This window comes from Bombina bombina, chromosome 1 (assembly GCF_027579735.1).
Source record: "Bombina bombina isolate aBomBom1 chromosome 1, aBomBom1.pri, whole genome shotgun sequence".
In the NCBI taxonomy this organism is placed as follows: domain Eukaryota; kingdom Metazoa; phylum Chordata; class Amphibia; order Anura; family Bombinatoridae; genus Bombina; species Bombina bombina.
The window spans coordinates 1,555,845,991-1,555,867,801 of NC_069499.1; the positions used below are offsets into that span (position 1 = coordinate 1,555,845,991).

Genomic DNA, 21,811 nt, shown 5'->3' on the forward strand with positions numbered 1-21,811 from the left:
GCAGGCACTGTATTGGACACCTTTTTCAGTCAGGGGGCCTTTCTAGTTATAGACTGAGCCTCATTTTCGCGCCATTAATGCGCAGTTGTTTTTTAAGAGCAGGGCATGCAGATGCATGTGTGAGGATCTAAGAATCTCTGAAAAGCTTTTAGAAGGCGTCATTTGGTATCGTATTCCCCTCAGGGCTTGGTTGGGTCTTAGCAAAGACTATAGCTGGGACTGTATAGGGGTTAAATTGAAAAACGGCTCCGGTTCCGTTATTTTAAGGGTTAAAGCTCTGAAATTTGGTGTGCAATAATTTTAAGGCTTTAAGACACTGTGGTGAAATTTTGGTAATTTTTGAACAATTCCTTCATACTTTTTCACATATTCAGTAATAAAGTGTTTTCTGTTTGAAATTTAAAGTGACAGTAACGGTTTTATTTTAAAACGTTTTTTGTGCTTTGTTGACAAGTTTAAGCCTGTTTAACATGTCTGTACCTTCAGATAAGCTATGTTCTATATGTATGAAAGCCAATGTGTCTCCCCATTTAAATTTATGTGATAATTGTGCCATAGCGTCCAAACAAAGTAAGGACAGTACTGCCACAGATAATGATATTGCCCAAGATGATTCCTCAAATGAGGGGAGTAAACATGATACTACATCATCTCCTACTGTGTCTACACCAGTTTTGCCCATGCAGGAGGCCCCTAGTACATCTAGTGCGCCAATACTTATTACTATGCAACAATTAACGGCTGTAATGGATAACTCCATAGCAAATCTTTTATCCAAAATGCCTACTTATCAGAGAAAGCGCGATTGCTCTGTTTTAAACACTGAAGAGCAAAAGGACGCTGATGATAATTGTTCTGTCATACCCTCACACCAATCTGAAGGGGCCATGAGGGAGGTTTTGTCTGATGGAGAAATTTCAGATTCAGGAAAAATTTCTCATCAAGCTGAACCTGATGTTGTGACATTTAAATTTAAATTAGAAAATCTCCGCACACTGCTTAAGGAGGTGTTATCTACTCTTGATGATTGTGACAATTTGGTAATTCCAGAGAAATTATGCAAGATGGACAGGTTCCTAGAGGTTCCGGTGCCCCCCGACGCTTTTCCTATACCCAAGCGGGTGGCGGACATAGTAAATAAGGAGTGGGAAAAACCCGGCATACCTTTTGTTCCTCCCCCTATATTTAAGAAATTATTTCCTATGGTCGACCCCAGAAAGGACTTATGGCAGACAGTCCCCAAGGTCGAGGGGGCAGTTTCTACTCTAAACAAACGCACTACTATTCCTATTGAAGATAGTTGTGCTTTCAAAGATCCTATGGATAAAAAATTGGAAGGTTTGCTTAAAAAGATTTTTGTACAGCAAGGCTACCTTCTACAACCAATTTCATGCATTGTTCCTGTCACTACAGCAGCGTGGTTCTGGTTCGAGGAACTAGAAAAGTCGCTCAGTAGAGAAACTCCGTATGAGGAGGTTATGGACAGAGTTCACGCACTTAAATTGGCTAACTCTTTTATTTTAGATGCCGCTTTGCAATTAGCAAGATTAGCGGCGAAAAATTCAGGGTTTGCTATCGTGGCGCGCAGAGCGCTTTGGCTAAAGTCTTGGTCAGCGGATGTGTCATCCAAGACAAAATTGCTTAACATCCCTTTCAAAGGTAAAACTTTATTTGGACCTGATTTGAAAGAGATTATTTCAGACATCACTGGGGGAAAGGGCCACGCCCTTCCACAGGATAGGTCTTTTAAGGCTAAAAATAAGCCTAATTTTCGTCCCTTTCGCAGAAATGGACCAGTCTCTAATTCTGCATCCTCTAAGCAAGAGGGTAATGCCTCACAACCCAAACCAGCCTGGAAACCAATGCAAGGCTGGAACAAGGGTAAGCAGGCCAAGAAGCCTGCCACTGCTAACAAAACAGCATGAAGGAGTAGCCCCCGATCCGGGACCGGATCTGGTGGGGGGCAGACTCTCTCTCTTTGCTCAGGCTTGGGCAAGAGATGTTCAGGATCCTTGGGCGCTAGAAATAGTTTCTCAAGGTTATCTCCTGGAATTCAAGGAACTACCTCCAAGGGGAAGGTTCCACAAGTCTCACTTATCCTCAAACCAAATAAAGAGACAGGCATTCTTACATTGTGTAGAAGACCTGTTAAAGATGGGAGTGATACACCCAGTTCCAATAAAGGAACAAGGAATGGGATTTTATTCCAATCTGTTCGTAGTTCCCAAGAAAGAGGGAACGTTCAGACCAATTTTGGATTTGAAGATCCTAAACAAATTTCTCAGGGTACCATCGTTCAAAATGGAAACTATTCGAACGATTCTACCCACCATCCAGGAAAGTCAATTTATGACTACCGTGGATCTAAAAGATGCGTACCTACATATTCCTATCCACAAAGAACATCATCAGTTCCTAACGTTCGCTTTTCTGGACAAACATTACCAGTTTGTGGCTCTCCCATTCGGATTAGCCACTGCTCCAAGGATTTTCACAAAGGTGCTAGGGTCCCTTCTAGCGGTTCTAAGACCAAGGGGCATTGCAGTAGTACCTTACTTGGACGACATTCTAATAAAAGCGTCGTCCCTGTCAAAAGCAAAGGCTCATACGGACATCGTTTTAGCCTTTCTCACATCTCACGGATGGAAGGTGAACAAAGAAAAGAGTTCTCTGTCCCCGTCAACAAGAGTTCCCTTCTTGGGAACAATAATAGATTCCTTAGAAATGAGGATTTTTCTGACAGAGGTCAGAAAATCAAAACTTCTAAGCTCTTCTCAAGTGCTTCATTCTGTTCCTCGTCCTTCCATAGCGCAGTGCATGGAAGTAGTAGGATTGATGGTTGCAACAATGGACATAGTTCCTTTTGCACGAATTCATCTAAGACCATTACAACTGTGCATGCTCAAACAGTGGAATGGGGATTAGACAGACTTTTCTCCAATGATTCAAGTAGATCAAAAGACCAGAGATTCACTCCGTTGGTGGCTGACCCTGGACCATCTGTCCCAGGGAATGAGCTTCCGCAGGCCAGAGTGGGTCATTGTCACGACCGACGCCAGTCTAGTGGGCTGGGGTGCGGTCTGGGAATCCCTGAAAGCTCAGGGTCTATGGTCTCGGGAAGAGTCTCTTCTCCCGATAAACATTCTGGAACTGAGAGCGATATTCAATGCTCTCAGAGCTTGGCCTCAACTAGCAAAGGCCAAATTCATAAGGTTCCAATCAGACAACATGACGACTGTTGCATATATCAATCATCAGGGGGGAACAAAGAGTTCCCTGGCGATGAAAGAAGTGACCAAAATAATTCAATGGGCGGAGGATCACTCCTGCCACTTGTCTGCGATCCACATCCCAGGAGTGGAAAATTGGGAAGCGGATTTTCTGAGTCGTCAGACATTTCATCCGGGGGAGTGGGAACTCCATCCGGAAATCTTTGCCCAAATGACTCAATTATGGGGCATTCCAGACATGGATCTGATGGCGTCTCGTCAGAACTTCAAGGTTCCTTGCTACGGGTCCAGATCCAGGGATCCCAAGGCGACTCTAGTAGATGCACTAGTAGCACCTTGGACTTTCAACCTAGCTTACGTATTCCCACCGTTTCCTCTCATTCCCAGGCTGGTAGCCAGGATCAATCAGGAGAGGGCCTCGGTGATCTTGATAGCTCCTGCGTGGCCACGCAGGACTTGGTATGCAGACCTGGTGAATATGTCATCGGCTCCACCATGGAAGCTACCTTTGAGACAGGACCTTCTTGTTCAGGGTCTATTCGAACATCCAAATCTGGTTTCCCTCCAACTGACGGCTTGGAGATTGAACGCTTGATTCTATCAAAGCGTGGGTTTTCAGATTCTGTGATAGATACTCTGGTTCAGGCCAGAAAACCTGTAACTAGAAAGATTTACCATAAAATATGGAAAAATATATCTGTTGGTGTGAATCCAAAGGATTCCCATGGAATAAGATAAAAATTCCTAAGATTCTCTCCTTTCTACAAGAAGGTTTGGAGAAAGGATTATCTGCAAGTTCTCTAAATGGACAGATCTCTGCTTTATCTGTCTTACTACACAAAAGACTGGCAGCTGTGCCAGATGTTCAAGCATTTGTTCAGGCTCTGGTTAGGATCAAGCCTGTTTACAGACCTTTGACTCCTCCCTGGAGTCTAAATCTAGTTCTTTCAGTTCTTCAAGGGGTTCCGTTTGAACCTTTACATTCCATAGATATTAAGTTACTATCTTGGAAAGTTTTGTTTTTGGTTGCAATTTCTTCTGCTAGAAGAGTTTCAGAGTTATCTGCTCTGCAGTGTTCTCCTCCTTATCTGGTGTTCCATGCAGATAAGGTGGTTTTACGTACTAAGCCTGGTTTTCTTCCTAAAGTTGTTTCTAACAAAAATATTAACCAGGAGATAGTTGTACCTTCTTTGTGTCCGAATCCAGTTTCAAAGAAGGAACGTTTGTTACACAATTTGGACGTTGTCCGTGCTCTAAAGTTCTATTTAGAGGCTACTAAAGTTTTCAGACAAACATCTTCCTTGTTTGTTGTTTATTCTGGTAAAAGGAGAGGTCAAAAAGCGACTTCTACCTCTCTTTCCTTTTGGCTTAAAAGCATTATCCGATTGGCTTATGAGACTGCCGGACGGCAGCCTCCTGAAAGAATCACAGCTCACTCCACTAGGGCTGTGGCTTCCACATGGGCCTTCAAGAACGAGGCTTCTGTTGACCAGATATGTAAGGCAGCGACTTGGTCTTCACTGCACACTTTTGCCAAATTTTACAAATTTGATACTTTTGCTTCTTCGGAGGCTATTTTTGGGAGAAAGGTTTTGCAAGCTGTGGTGCCTTCCGTTTAGGTAACCTGATTTGCTCCCTCCCTTCATCCGTGTCCTAAAGCTTTGGTATTGGTTCCCACAAGTAAGGATGACGCCGTGGACCGGACACACCAATGTTGGAGAAAACAGAATTTACGCTTACCTGATAAATTACTTTCTCCAACGGTGTGTCCGGTCCACGGCCCGCCCTGGTTTTTTAATCAGGTCTGATTAATTATTTTCTCTAACTACAGTCACCACGGTACCATATGGTTTCTCCTATATATATTCCTCCTGTCCGTCGGTCGAATGACTGGGGTGGGCGGAGCCTAGGAGGGACCATGTGACCAGCTTTGCTGGGACTCTTTGCCATTTCCTGTTGGGGAAGAGAATATCCCACAAGTAAGGATGACGCCGTGGACCGGACACACCGTTGGAGAAAGTAATTTATCAGGTAAGCATAAATTCTGTTTTGCAAAATCTGTAACCTTAGCTTCAAAATGCTGAAAATCGCCTACACCAGCTATTGATTTGCAACATTTGGGAACCTAGGGTTACACACTTTGCTTTCTGGTCTCTTTATGGAGCGTAGGTTTAAGAATTATTATTGTTGTTGTTGTTATTACATTTTAATTCTATATTAAACCATACTGAAATACTGCTGCAGGTCCTCACTTTACTTTGGTACCTCATTCAGAATTGTTTCACAGCTCTTGTTTTTTTTATAATAGGATTGTGTGCCGTAAACGTAGCTCACTTTATACCCAGTGATTAAATTCTCTTCTGTGCATATCTCTGTTTCTGTTACATACAGGCCATGGCACTTACACAAGAGCTAATGCATGAGGTTAACGCTCTCAGACAGTCACAAGTGGAGATCGATCAACATTTGCAGAAGTTCATAAGCTCCCTGGGGCTGGTAAGTCTTAAAGTATGACAGATACACAAATACCCATGTTAACTGACATAGGATGAGTGATCATTCTAAGGGTGTAATGCAAGATGAGCTAGAAAAATTAATTAACACAATATTTTAGATACTAAAAAACATAATTTATGTAAGAACTTACCTGATAAATTCATTTCTTTCATATTGGCAAGAGTCCATGAGCTAGTGACGTATGGGATATACATTCCTACCAAGAGGGGCAAAGTTTCCCAAACCTCAAAATGCCTATAAATACATCCCTCACCACACCCACAATTCAGTTTAACGAATAGCCAAGAAGTGGGGTGATAAGAAAGGAGCAAAAGCATCAAATAAGGAATTGGAATAATTGTGCTTTATACAGGGAGTGCAGAATTATTAGGCAAATGAGTATTTTGACCACATCATCCTCTTTATGCATGTTGTCTTACTCCAAGCTGTATAGGCTCGAAAGCCTACTACCAATTAAGCATATTAGGTGATGTGCATCTCTGTAATGAGAAGGGGTGTGGTCTAATGACATCAACACCCTATATCAGGTGTGCATAATTATTAGGCAACTTCCTTTCCTTTGGCAAAATGGGTCAAAAGAAGGACTTGACAGGCTCAGAAAAGTCAAAAATAGTGAGATATCTTGCAGAGGGATGCAGCACTCTTAAAATTTCAAAGCTTCTGAAGCGTGATCATCGAACAATCAAGCATTTCATTCAAAATAGTCAACCGGGTCGCAAGAAGCGTGTGGAAAAACCAAGGCGCAAAATAATTGCCCATGAACTGAGAAAAGTCAAGCGTGCAGCTGCCAAGATGCCACTTGCCACCAGTTTGGCCATATTTCAGATCTGCAACATCACTGGAGTGCCCAAAAGCACAAGGTGTGCAATACTCAGAGACATGGCCAAGGTAAGAAAGGCTGAAAGACGACCACCACTGAACAAGACACACAAGCTGAAACGTCAAGACTGGGCCAAGAAATATCTCAAGACTGATTTTTCTAAGGTTTTATGGACTGATGAAATGAGAGTGAGTCTTGATGGGCCAGATGGATGGGCCAGTGGCTGGATTGGTAAAGGGCAGAGAGCTCCAGTCCGACTCAGACGCCAGCAAGGTGGAGGTGGAGTACTGGTTTGGGCTGGTATCATCAAAGATGAGCTTGTGGGGCCTTTTCGGGTTGAGGATGGAGTCAAGCTCAACTCCCAGTCCTACTGCCAGTTTCTGGAAGACACCTTCTTCAAGCAGTGGTACAGGAAGAAGTCTGCATCCTTCAAGAAAAACATGATTTTCATGCAGGACAATGCTCCATCACACGCGTCCAAGTACTCCACAGCGTGGCTGGCAAGAAAGGGTATAAAAGAAGAAAATCTAATGACATGGCCTCCTTGTTCACCTGATCTGAACCCCATTGAGAACCTATGGTCCATCATCAAATGTGAGATTTACAAGGAGGGAAAACAGTACACCTCTCTGAACAGTGTCTGGGAGGCTGTGGTTGCTGCTGTACGCAATGTTGATGGTGAACAGATCAAAACACTGACAGAATCCATGGTTGGCAGGCTTTTGAGTGTCCTTGCAAAGAAAGGTGGCTATATTGGTCACTGATTTGTTTTTGTTTTGTTTTTGAATGTCAGAAATGTATATTTGTGAATGTTGAGATGTTATATTGGTTTCACTGGTAAAAATAAATAATTGAAATGGGTATATATTTGTTTTCTCCAACATAGGTGTGTCCGGTCCACGGCGTCATCCTTACTTGTGGGATATTCTCTTCCCCAACAGGAAATGGCAAAGAGCCCAGCAAAGCTGGTCACATGATCCCTCCTAGGCTCCGCCTACCCCAGTCATTCTCTTTGCCGTTGTACAGGCAACATCTCCACGGAGATGGCTTAGAGTTTTTTAGTGTTTAACTGTAGTTTTTATTATTCAATCAAGAGTTTGTTATTTTAAAATAGTGCTGGTATGTACTATTTACTCTGAAACAGAAAAGAGATGAAGATTTCTGTTTGTAAGAGGAAAATGATTTTAGCAACCGTTACTAAAATCGATGGCTGTTCCACACAGGACTGTTGAGAGGAATTAACTTCAGTTGGGGGAACAGTGAGCAGACTTTTGCTGCTTGAGGTATGACACATTCTAACAAGACGATGTAATGCTGGAAGCTGTCATTTTCCCTATGGGATCCGGTAAGCCATTTTTATTACAGACAGTAAATAAGGGCTTCACAAGGGCTTGTTAAGACTGTAGACATTTTCTGGGCTAAATCGATTCATATATAAACATATTTAGCCTTGAGGAATCATTTAATCTGGGTATTTTTGTAAAATAATATCGGCAGGCACTGTTTTAGACACCTTATTCTCTAGGGGCTTTCCCTAATCATAGGCAGAGCCTCATTTTCGCGCCGGTATTGCGCACTTGTTTTTGAGAAGCATGACATGCAGTCGCATGTGTGAGGAGCTCTGATACATAGAAAAGACTTTCTGAAGGCGTCATTTGGTATCGTATTCCCCTTTGGGCTTGGTTGGGTCTCAGCAAAGCAGATACCAGGGACTGTAAAGGGGTTAAAGATAAAAACGGCTCCGGTTCCGTTATTTTAAGGGTTAAAGCTTCCAAATTTGGTGTGCAATACTTTTAAGGCTTTAAGACACTGTGGTGAAATTTTGGTGAATTTTGAACAATTCCTTCATACTTTTTCGCAATTGCAGTAATAAAGTGTGTTCAGTTTAAAATTTAAAGTGACAGTAACGGTTTTATTTTAAAACGTTTTTTGTACTTTGTTATCAAGTTTATGCCTGTTTAACATGTCTGAACTACCAGATAGACTGTGTTCTGAATGTGGGGAAGCCAAGGTTCCTTCTCATTTAAATAGATGTGATTTATGTGACACTGAAAATGATGCCCAAGATGATTCCTCAAGTGAGGGGAGTAAGCATGGTACTGCATCATTCCCTCCTTCGTCTACACCAGTCTTGCCCACTCAGGAGGCCCCTAGTACATCTAGCGCGCCAATACTCCTTACTATGCAACAATTAACGGCTGTAATGGATAATTCTATCAAAAACATTTTAGCCAAAATGCCCACTTATCAGCGTAAGCGCGACTGCTCTGTTTTAGATACTGAAGAGCATGAGGACGCTGATGATAATGGTTCTGATATGCCCCTACACCAGTCTGAGGGGGCCAGGGAGGTTTTGTCTGAGGGAGAAATTTCAGATTCAGGGAAAATTTCTCAACAAGCTGAACCCGATGTGATTACATTTAAATTTAAGTTGGAACATCTCCGCGCTCTGCTTAAGGAGGTGTTATCCACTCTGGATGATTGTGAGAATTTGATCATCCCAGAGAAACTATGTAAAATGGACAAGTTCCTAGAGGTCCCGGGGCCCCCAGAAGCTTTTCCTATACCCAAGCGGGTGGCGGACATTGTAAATAAAGAATGGGAAAGGCCCGGTATACCTTTCGTCCCTCCCCCCATATTTAAAAAATTGTTTCCTATGGTCGACCCCAGAAAGGACTTATGGCAGACAGTCCCCAAGGTCGAGGGGGCGGTTTCTACTTTAAACAAACGCACCACTATACCCATAGAAGATAGTTGTGCTTTCAAAGATCCTATGGATAAAAAATTAGAAGTTTTGCTTAAAAAGATGTTTGTTCAGCAAGGTTACCTTCTACAACCAATTTCATGCATTGTCCCTGTCACTACAGCCGCGTGTTTCTGGTTCGATGAGCTAGAAAAGGCGATCGATAGTGATTCTCCTCCTTATAAGGAGATTATGGACAGAATCCGTGCTCTCAAATTGGCTAATTCTTTCACCCTAGACGCCACTTTGCAATTGGCTAGGTTAGCGGCGAAAAATTCTGGGTTTGCTATTGTGGCGCGCAGAGCGCTTTGGTTGAAATCTTGGTCAGCGGATGCGTCTTCCAAGAACAAATTGCTTAACATTCCTTTCAAGGGGAAAACGCTGTTTGGCCCTGACTTGAAAGAGATTATCTCTGATATCACTGGGGGTAAGGGCCACGCCCTTCCTCAGGATAGGTCTTTCAAGGCCAAAAATAAACCTAATTTTCGTCCCTTTCGTAGAAACGGACCAGCCCCAAGTGCTACGTCCTCTAAGCAAGAGGGTAATACTTCTCAAGCCAAGCCAGCCTGGAGACCAATGCAAGGCTGGAACAAGGGAAAGCAGGCCAAGAAACCTGCCACTGCTACCAAGACAGCATGAAATGTTGGCCCCCGATCCGGGACCGGATCTGGTGGGGGGCAGACTCTCTCTCTTCGCTCAGGCTTGGGCAAGAGATGTTCTGGATCCTTGGGCACTAGAAATAGTCTCCCAAGGTTATCTTCTGGAATTCAAGGGGCTTCCCCCAAGGGGGAGGTTCCACAGGTCTCAATTGTCTTCAGACCACATAAAGAGACAGGCATTCTTACATTGTGTAGAAGACCTGTTAAAAATGGGAGTGATTCATCCTGTTCCATTAGGAGAACAAGGGATGGGGTTCTACTCCAATCTGTTCGTAGTTCCCAAAAAAGAGGGAACGTTCAGACCAATCTTAGATCTCAAGATCCTAAACAAGTTTCTCAAGGTTCCATCGTTCAAAATGGAAACTATTCGAACAATTCTTCCTTCCATCCAGGAAGGTCAATTCATGACCACGGTGGATTTAAAGGATGCGTATCTACATATTCCTATCCACAAGGAACATCATCGGTTCCTAAGGTTCGCATTCCTGGACAAGCATTACCAGTTCGTGGCACTTCCTTTCGGATTAGCCACTGCTCCAAGGATTTTCACAAAGGTACTAGGGTCCCTTCTAGCGGTACTAAGACCAAGGGGCATTGCAGTAGTACCTTACTTGGACGACATTCTGATTCAAGCGTCGTCCCTTCCTCAAGCAAAGGCTCACACGGACATAGTCCTGGCCTTTCTCAGATCTCACGGATGGAAAGTGAACGTAGAAAAGAGTTCTCTATCTCCGTCAACAAGGGTTCCCTTCTTGGGAACAATAATAGACTCCTTAGAAATGAGGATTTTTCTGACAGAGGCCAGAAAAACAAAACTTCTAAACTCTTGTCAAACACTTCATTCCGTTCCTCTTCCTTCCATAGCGCAGTGCATGGAAGTAATAGGTTTGATGGTAGCGGCAATGGACATAGTTCCTTTTGCGCGCATTCATCTAAGACCATTACAACTGTGCATGCTCAGTCAGTGGAATGGGGACTATACAGACTTGTCTCCGACGATTCAAGTAAATCAGAGGACCAGAGACTCACTCCGTTGGTGGCTGTCCCTGGACAACCTGTCACAAGGGATGACCTTCCGCAGACCAGAGTGGGTCATTGTCACGACCGACGCCAGTCTGAGGGGCTGGGGCGCGGTCTGGGGACCCCTGAAAGCTCAGGGTCTTTGGTCTCGGGAAGAATCTCTTCTACCGATAAATATTCTGGAACTGAGAGCGATATTCAATGCTCTCAAGGCTTGGCCTCAGCTACCAAAGGCCAAGTTCATACGGTTTCAATCAGACAACATGACGACTGTTGCGTACATCAACCATCAGGGGGGAACAAGGAGTTCCCTGGCGATGGAAGAAGTGACCAAAATCATTCAATGGGCGGAGACTCACTCCTGCCACCTGTCTGCAATCCACATTCCAGGAGTGGAAAATTGGGAAGCGGATTTTCTGAGTCGTCAGACATTTCATCCGGGGGAGTGGGAACTCCATCCGGAAATCTTTGCCCAAATTACTCAATTGTGGGGCATTCCAGACATGGATCTGATGGCCTCTCGTCAGAACTTCAAGGTTCCTTGCTACGGGTCCAGATCCAGGGATCCCAAGGCGACTCTAGTAGATGCACTAGTAGCACCTTGGACCTTCAAACTAGCTTATGTATTCCCGCCGTTTCCTCTCATCCCCAGGCTGGTAGCCAGGATCAATCAGGAGAGGGCGTCGGTGATCTTGATAGCTCCTGTGTGGCCACGCAGGACTTGGTATGCAGATCTGGTGAATATGTCATCGGCTCCACCATCGAAGCTACCTTTGAGACGAGACCTTCTTGTTCAAGGTCCGTTCGAACATCCGAATCTGGTCTCACTCCAGCTGACTGCTTGGAGATTGAACGCTTGATCTTATCAAAACGAGGGTTCTCAGATTCTGTTATTGATACTCTTGTTCAGGCCAGAAAGCCTGTAACTAGAAAAATTTACCACAAAATATGGAAAAAATATATCTGTTGGTGTGAATCTAAAGGATTCCCTTGGAACAAGGTAAAGATTCCTAAGATTCTATCCTTTCTTCAAGAAGGATTGGAGAAAGGATTATCTGCGAGTTCCTTGAAGGGACAGATTTCTGCCTTGTCTGTGTTACTTCACAAAAAGCTGGCAGCTGTGCCAGATGTTCAAGCCTTTGTTCAGGCTCTGGTTAGAATCAAGCCTGTTTACAAACCTTTGACTCCTCCTTGGAGTCTCAACTTAGTTCTTTCAGTTCTTCAGGGGGTTCCGTTTGAACCCTTACATTCCGTTGATATTAAGTTATTATCTTGGAAAGTTTTGTTTTTGGTTGCAATTTCTTCTGCTAGAAGAGTTTCAGAATTATCTGCTCTGCAGTGTTCTCCCCCTTATCTGGTTTTCCATGCTGATAAGGTGGTTTTACGTACTAAACCTGGTTTTCTTCCGAAAGTTGTTTCTAACAAAAACATTAACCAGGAGATAGTCGTGCCTTCTTTGTGTCCGAATCCAGTTTCAAAGAAGGAACGTTTGTTGCACAATTTGGATGTTGTTCGCGCTCTAAAATTCTATTTAGATGCTACAAAGGATTTTAGACAAACATCTTCCTTGTTTGTTGTTTATTCTGGTAAAAGGAGAGGTCAAAAAGCAACTTCTACCTCTCTCTCTTTTTGGATTAAAAGCATCATCAGATTGGCTTATGAGACTGCCGGACGGCAGCCTCCTGAAAGAATCACAGCTCATTCCACTAGGGCTGTGGCTTCCACATGGGCCTTCAAGAACGAGGCTTCTGTTGATCAGATATGTAGGGCAGCGACTTGGTCTTCACTGCACACTTTTACCAAATTTTACAAGTTTGATACTTTTGCTTCTTCTGAGGCTATTTTTGGGAGAAAGGTTTTGCAAGCCGTGGTGCCTTCCATTTAGGTGACCTGATTTGCTCCCTCCCTTCATCCGTGTCCTAAAGCTTTGGTATTGGTTCCCACAAGTAAGGATGACGCCGTGGACCGGACACACCTATGTTGGAGAAAACAGAATTTATGTTTACCTGATAAATTACTTTCTCCAACGGTGTGTCCGGTCCACGGCCCGCCCTGGTTTTTTAATCAGGTCTGATAATTTATTTTCTTTAACTACAGTCACCACGGTATCATATGGTTTCTCCTATGCAAATATTCCTCCTTTACGTCGGTCGAATGACTGGGGTAGGCGGAGCCTAGGAGGGATCATGTGACCAGCTTTGCTGGGCTCTTTGCCATTTCCTGTTGGGGAAGAGAATATCCCACAAGTAAGGATGACGCCGTGGACCGGACACACCGTTGGAGAAAGTAATTTATCAGGTAAACATAAATTCTGTTTTTTGTTAAGTTGCCTAATAATTATGCACAGTAATAGTCACCTGCACACACAGATATCCCCCTAAAATGGCTATAACTAAAAACAAACTAAAAACTACTTCCAAAACTATTCAGCTTTGATATTAATGAGTTTTTTGGGTTCATTGAGAACATGGTTGTTGTTCAATAATAAAATTAATCCTCAAAAATACAACTTGCCTAATAATTCTGCACTCCCTGTACAAAAAAAAATCATAACCACCACAAAAAGGGTGGGCCTCATGGACTCTTGCCAATATGAAAGAAATGAATTTATCAGGTAAGTTCTTACATAAATTATGTTTTCTTTCATGTAATTGGCAAGAGTCCATGAGCTAGTGACGTATGGGATAGCAGATACCCAAGATGTGGAACTTCCACTCAAGAGTCACTAGAGAGGGAGGGATAAAATAAAGACAGTCAATTCCGCTGAATAAATAATCCACAACCCAAATCAAAAAGTTTTAATCTTATAATGAAAAAAATGAAATTATAAGCAGAAGAATCAAACTGAAACAGATGCCTGAAGTACTTTTCTACCAAAAACTGCTTCAGAAGAAGAAAAAACATCAAAATGGTAGAATTTAGTAAAAGTATGCAAAGAAGACCAAGTTGCTGCTTTGCAAATCTGATCAACAGAAGCTTCATTCCTAGCCCAGGAAGTAGAAACTGACCTAGTAGAATGAGCCGTAATCCTTTGAGGCGGGGATTTACCCGACTCCACATAAGCATGATGAATCAAAGACTTTAACCAAGACGCCAAAGAAATGGCAGAAGCCTTCTGACCTTTCCTAGAACCAGAAAAGATAACAAATAGACTAGAAGTCTTTCTGAAATCTTTAGTAGCTTCAACATAATATTTCAAAGCTCTTACTACATCCAACGAATGTAAAGATCTCTCCAGAGAATTCTTAGGATTAGGACACAATGAAGGGACAACTATTTCTCTACTAATGTTGTTGAATTCACAACTTTAGGTAAAAAATTAAATGAAGTCCGCAACACCGCCTTATCCTGATGAAAAATCAGAAAAGGAGATTCACAAGAAAGAGCAGATAAATCAGAAACTCGTCTAGCAGAAGAGATGGCCAAAAGGAACAAAACTTTCCAGGAAAGTAATTTAATATCCAGAGAATGCATAGGTTCAAATGGAGGAGCCTGTAAAGCTCTCAGAACCAAATTAAGACTCCAAGGAGGAGAGATTGACTTAATGACATGCTTGATACAAACCAAAGCCTGTACAAAACAATGAATATCCGGATGATCAGCAATCTTTCTGTGAAAAAGAACAGAAAGAGCAGAGATTTGTCCTTTCAAGGAACTTGCAGACAAACCCTTATCCAAACCATCCTGAAGAAACTGTAAAATTCTAGGAATTCTAAAAGAATGCCAAGAGAATTTATGAGAAGAACACCAAGAAATGTAAGTTTTCCAAACTCGGTAATAAATCTTTCTAGACACAGATTTACGAGCCTGTAACATAGTATTAATCACTGAGTCAGAGAAACCTCTATGACTAAGTATTAAGCGTTCAATCTCCATACCTTCAAATTTAATGATTTGAGATCCTGATGGAAAAATGGGCCTTGAGATAGAAGGTCTGGCCTTAACGGAAGTGTCCAAGGTTGGCAACTGGCCATCCGAACGAGATCCGCATACCAAAACCTGTGTGGCCATGCAGGAGCCACCAGCAGTACAAACGAACTCTCCATTAGGATTTTGGAAATCACTTTTGGAAGAAGAACTAGAGGCGGAAAGATATAAGCAGGTTGATAATTTCAAGGAAGTGACAACGCGTCCACCGCTTCCGCCTGAGGATCCCTGGATCTGGACAGATACCTGGGAAGTTTCTTGTTTAGATGAGAGGCCATCAGATCTATTTCTGGAAGTCCCCAGATTTGAATAATCTGAAGAAATACCTCTGGGAGAAGAGACCATTCGCCCGGATGTAACGTCTGGCGACTGAGATAATCCGCTTCCTAATTGTCTATACCTGGGATGTGAACTGCAGAAATTAGACAGGAGCTGGATTCTGCCCATACAAGTATCCAAGATACTTCTTTCATAGTCTGAGGACTGTGAGTCCCACCTTGATGATTGACATATGCCACGGTTGTGACATTGTCTGTCTTGAAAACAGATAAACGATTCTCTCTTCAGAAGAGGCCAGAACTGAAGAGCTCTGAAAATCGCACGGAGTTCCAAAATGTTGATTGGTAATCTCGCCTCCTGAGATTCCCAAACCCCCTGCGCTGTCAGAGATCCCCATACAGCTCCCCAACCTGAAAGACTTGCATCTGTTGAGATCACAGTCCAGGTTGGACGAACAAAAGAGGCCCCTTGAATTAAACGATAGTGATCCAACCAACAAGTCAGAGAAGATTGAACATTGGGATTTAAGGATATTAATTGTGATATCTTTGTAAAATCCCTGCACCATTGGTTCAGCATACAAAGCTGGAGAGGTCTCATGTGAAAACGAGCAAAAGGGATCGCGTCCGATGCAACAGTCATGAGACCTAGAATTTCCATGCACAAAGCTACCGAAGGGAATGATTGAGACTGAAGGTTTCGACAAGCTGAAACCAATTTCAGACGTCTCTTTTCTGTTAGAGAAAAAGTCATGGACACTGAATCTATTTGGAAACCCAAAAAGGTTACCCTTGTCTGAGGAATCAAGGAACTCTTTGGTAAATTGATCCTCCAACCATGTCTTTGAAGAAACAACACAAGTTGATTCGTATGAGATTCTGCAGAATGTAAAGACTGAGCAAGTACCAAGATATCGTCCAAATAAGGAAATACCACAATACCCTGTTCTCTGATTACAGAGAGAAGGGCACCGAGAACCTTTGAAAAGATGCTTGGAGCTGTTGCTAGGCCAAACGGAAGAGCAACAAACTGGTAATGCTTGTCTAGAAAAGAGAATCTCAGAAACTGATAGTGATCTGGATGGATTGGAATATGAAGATATGCATCCTGTAAGTCTATTGTAGACATATAATGCCCTTGCTGAACAAAAGGCAGAATAGTCCTTATAGTCACCATTTTGAATGTTGGTATCCTTACATAACGATTCAATATTTTTAGATCCAGAACTGGTCTGAAGGAATTCTCCTTCTTTGGTACAATGAACAGATTTGAGTAAAACCCCAGACCCCGTTCCAGAACTGGAACTGGCACAATTACCCCAGCCGACTCTAGGTCTGAAACACATTTCTGAAACGCCTGAGCCTTTACTGGGTTTACTGGAATGTGTGAGAGAAAAAATCTTCTCACAGGCGGTCTTACCTTGAAACCTATTCTGTACCCTTGTGAAACAATGTTCTGAATCCAAAGACTCTGAATCGAATTGATCTAAACATCTTTGAAAAATCGTAACCTGCCCCCTACCAGCTGTGCTGGAATGAGGGCTGCACCATCATGCGGATTTGGGAGCTGGCTTTGACTTTCTAAAAGGCTTGGATTTATTCCAGACTGGAGAAGTTTTCCAAACGGAAACTGTTCCTTTAGGGGAAGGGTCAGGCTTTTGTTCCTTATTTTGACGAAAGGAACGAAAACGATTAGCAGCCCTATATTTACCTTTAGATTTTTGTCCTGAGGCAAAAAAGGCTCCCTTCCCCCCAGTAACAGTTGAAATTATTGAATCCAACTGAGAACCAAATCATTTATTACCTTGGAAAGAAAGAGAAAGCAACGTTGACTTAGAAGTCATATCTGCATTCCAAGACTTAAGCCATAATGCTCTTCTAGCTAAAATAGCTAAAGACATATACCTGACATCAATTCTAATGATATAAAAAATGGCATCACAAACAAAGTTATTAGCATGTTGAAGAAGTTTAACAATGCTATAAGCATTATGGTCTGACACTTGTTGCGCTAAAGCCTCCAACCAGAAGGTGGAAGCTGCAGCAACATCAGCCAAAGAAATAGCAGGTCTAAGAAGATTACCTGATCATAAATAAGCCTTCCTTAGAAAGGATTCAAGCTTCCTATCTAAAGGATCCTTAAAAGAAGTACTATCTGCCGTAGGAATAGTAGTACGTTTAGCAAGAGTAGAGATAGCCCCATCAACTTTGGGGATTTTTTCCCAAAACTCTAATCTATCAGATGGCAAAGGGTACAATTTCTTAAACCTTGGAGAAGGAGTAAATGAAGTATCCAGACTATTCCATTCCCTAGAAATTACTTCTGAAATAGCATCAGGAACTGGAAAAACTTCTGGAATAACTACATGAGGTTTAAAAACTGAATTTAAACGCTTAGTAGTTTTAATATCAAGAGGACTAGACTCCTCCATATCTAATGCAATCAACACTTCTTTAAGTAAAGAACGAATAAACTCCATCTTAAACAAATATGAATATTTATCAGTGTCAATATCTGAGGCAGAATATTCTGAACCAGATTAATCCTCATCAGAAATAGATAAGTCAGAATGATGGCGGTCATTTAAAAATTCATCTGAAATATGAGAAGTTTTAAAAGACCTCTTACGTTTACTAGAAGGAGGAATTACAGACAGAGCCTTCCGAATAGAATTAGAAACAAATTCTCTTACATTAACAGGAACAACCTGAACATTAGATGTTGAAGGAACAACAACAGGTAATGGATTATTACTAATGGAAATATTATCTGCGTTTGATAGTTTATCATGACAACTAACACAAACTACAGCCGGAGGAACAGTTACCAAAAGTTTACAACAAATGCACTTAGTCTTGGTAGAACCAACATCAGGCAGCGTCTTTCCAGAAGTAGATTCTGATCCAGGGTCAGGTAGTGACATCTTGCAATATGTAATAGAAAAAACAACATATAAAGCAAAATTATCAAATTCCTTAAATGACGGTTTCAGGAATGGGAAAAAATGCAAAACAAAACAAGCCTCTAGAAACCAGAAGCAACTAAAAAGTGAGACTGAAATAATGTGAAAAAAACTGGCGCCAAGTATGACGCCCACATTTTTGGCGGCAAGTATAACGCCCACATTTTTTGGCGCCAAGAATGATGCCCATATTTTTTGGCGCCAAAAACATCCGCAACACACATACGTCAAAAATGACGCAACCACATGAAAACTTCCGGCATCAACTATGATGCCAGAAATGATGACGTTTTTGCGCCAAAAAAGTCTCACGCCAAAAATGACGCAATAAATAGAAGCATTTTCTGCACCGCGAGCCTAACAGCCCGCAATTTAGAAAAAAAAGTCAATTGAAAATTTTTAAGGTAAGAAAAAATATAAATTCATATGCATTTTCCCAAAAAAAATGAAACTGACAGTCTGAAAGAAGGAATACTGATTATCCTGAATCATGGCAAATATAAGTTTAACACATATATTTAGAACTTTACATATAAAGTGCCCAACCATAGCTTAGAGTGTCATGAATAAAATAAGACTTACTTACCCTAAGACACTCATCTACTTATAGTAGATAGCCAAACCAGTACTGAAACGAGAATCAGTAGAGGTAATGGTATATAAGAGTATATCGTCTATCTGAAAAGGGAGGTAGGAGAAGAAATCTCTACGACCGATAACAGAGAACCTATGAAATAGATCCCCTAGAGGAAGACCATGGTATTCAAATAGGCAATACTCTCTTCACATCCCTCTGACATTCACTGCACTCTGAGAGGAAAACCGGGCTTTAGCCTGCTGCGAAGCGCATATCAACGTAGAAATCTAGCACAAACTTACTTCACCACCTCCATGGGAGGCAAAGTTTGTAAAACTGAATTGTGGGTGTGGTGAGGGGTATATTTATAGGCATTTTGAGGTTTGGGAAACTTTGCCCCTCCTGGTAGGAATGTATATCCCATACGTCACTAGCTCATGGACTCTTGCCAATTACATGAAAGAAAGTGATGTAAGGATCAGCCTCAAAGAGAGCAATAGGCGGGGGGTGAAGATCCCCCATGTTCTAGGCGATGGTGACTGGGCAAGCCGACAGTGGTCAAATGGTTGCTAGAAGAGTTATGAGCAAAGACACTGCTGAGGATCTTAAGGTTATGGACAAAAAAGGTTCTTTGGCAATTCCTCTAGCTGTCTCCATTGTCTTTAACTCCTCTGTTGTAAGGGCATTAAAAGGTTAAAGGTACAGTCTACTCCAGAATTTTTTTACTTAAAAAGATAGAAAATCCCATTCCCCAGTTTTGCATAACCAATACGGTTATATTAATATACGTTTTACCTCTGTGGTTACATGTATCTAAGCCTCTGCAGACTGCCCCCTTATTTTAGTTCTTTTGACAGACTTGCATTTTAGCCAATCAGTGTCCTCTTATAAGTAACTCCACTGGCGTGAGCACAATGTTATCTATATGTCATACATGAACTAATGCCCTCTAGCTGTGAAAAACTGTCAAAGGCATACATATAAGTGACGGCCTTCAAGGGCTTAGAAATTAGCATATGAGCCTACCTAGGTTTAGCTTTCAACTAAGAATACCAAAAGAACAAAGCAAATTTGATATTAAACTTAATTGGAAAGTTGTTACATGCCCTATCTGTATCATTAAAGTTTATTTTTGACTAGACTGTCCCTTTAAAAGTAAAATGTAATGGAGGCAGGAACATCATAAAAGAAGATGTGAAATAGTTGATTAGGTCAATGGCATCAACAATGACACAACACAATGGAATCAGAAGTTACTCGATGCACAAATCTTTAGTGGTGAGTGTTTAACCCCCACAAGGTTAAAGCGCTGCTTAAGAACTGCAATGCCCTGTTTCTCCTGTGCAAGAGCTGCATATGTATGTAGGCTTACTCTGGAACACAAGTGCATAATTATGGCCTGGATTCCTATCAGGCGTTAAATACATAATTATATACAGACCTTTGTGCAATAATAAAATGCTCTAATGAAAATAGGAGATAATCTGTCTGAGGGAGCTATGAGATAGGCATGAGTGAATCAGCTTAACAAGGCAATATAGAAGGCAGAGTGACTCAGTGTAAGGTGGGATAAACAAAAATTTATGCTTACCTGATAATTAATTACTGTTGGGAATATCACTCTTGGCCAGCAGGAGGAGGCAAAGAGCATCACAGCAAAGCTGTTAAGTATCACTTCCCTACCCACAATCCCCAATCATTCGACCAAGGGAAAGGAAAAAATACCCAAGCTAGAGGACACAGATGTAAAACTCTAAGAATAAGGTTAAGACTCCAGGGAGGAGTAACAGGTTTAAACGCAGGTCTGATTCTGACCAAGGCCTAACACAAGGATTGCACGTCTGGCACATCCACCAGACGCTTATGCAACAAAATAGACAAGGCAGAAATCTGACCCTTCAGAGTACTTGCTGACAAACCGTTCTCTAGACCCTCCTGGAGAAAAGTCAAAATTCTAGGAATCCTAACTCTACTCCAAGAGTAGCCCTTGGATTCACACCAATACAGATATTTACGCCATACTTTATGGTAAATCCTTCTAGTCACAGGCTTACGAGCCTGGATCAAGGTCTCAACGACCAAATCTAAAAACCCAGGCTTAAATAAAATTAAGCGTTCAATCTCCAAGTAGTCAGCTTCAGAGAAACGAGATTTGCATGAAGTAAAGGACCCTGAAGTAGAAGGTCCTTCCTCAGAGGTAGTCTCCAAGGTGGAACACACAACATTTCCACTAGGTCTGCATACCAGATCCTGCAAGGCCACGCCGGTGCTATGAGAATCACCGACGCCCTCTCCTGCTTGATCCGAGCAATGACTCGTGGAAGAAGAGCAAACAGGGGAAACAGGTATGCTAATCTGAAATTTGAAGGGACTGCTAGAGCATCTATCAAGATGGCCTGAGGGTCCCTTGACCTTGAACCGTACCTTGGGAGCTTGGCTTTCTGCCAAGATGCCATGAGGTCCAGCTCCGGCCGACTCCATTTGAGGGTCAGGCTGGAAAACACCTCCGCTTCCCAATTGTCCACTTCTGGAATGTGGATCGCAGAGAGACAGCAGTTGTGGGTCTCCGCCCACTGAATAATCCGGGCCACCTCTGTCATGGCCAAGGAACTCCGAGTTCCTCCCTGGTGGTTGATGTAAGCCCCCGATGTGATGTCCGAATGGAACCTGATAAACCGAGCTAAAGTTAACTGAGACCAGGCCAGTAGAGCATTGAAGATCTCTCTCAGTTCTAGGATATTGATAGGGAGATATCTGGCATCCGTGGTCACAATCACCCAGGCCGGTCTGCGGAAGCAAGATCCCTGGGAGAGGTGGGAGAGGTGTTCCTGAGACAACCATCACGGAAGAGAGTCTCTTGTCGCCTGATCCAGATCTATTTGCTGAGACAGATCCGCATAGTCCCCGTTCCATTTTCTTAGCATGCATAAATGCAGAGCTCTGAGATGGAACCGAGCGAACAATATGATATCCATGGAGGCTACCATCCGACCAATTACCTCCATACATTGAGCCACTGACAGCCGAGGAGAGGACTAAAGGGCAAGGCAAGTGTCGAAAATCTTGGACTTTCTGAC

General features: G+C 42.4%; 1 protein-coding gene across 1 annotated transcript in view; it reads left to right on the forward strand.

The window, feature by feature from the left end:
- Window positions 1-21,811, forward strand: part of QRICH2 (glutamine rich 2) — a 477,139-nt gene that overhangs the window by 122,755 nt on the left and 332,573 nt on the right. Inside the window, exon 2 of the mRNA XM_053709330.1 lies at window positions 5,622-5,726. Coding sequence (XP_053565305.1) covers window positions 5,622-5,726 — 105 coding nt within the window. The remainder of the gene's footprint in view (window positions 1-5,621; window positions 5,727-21,811) is intronic.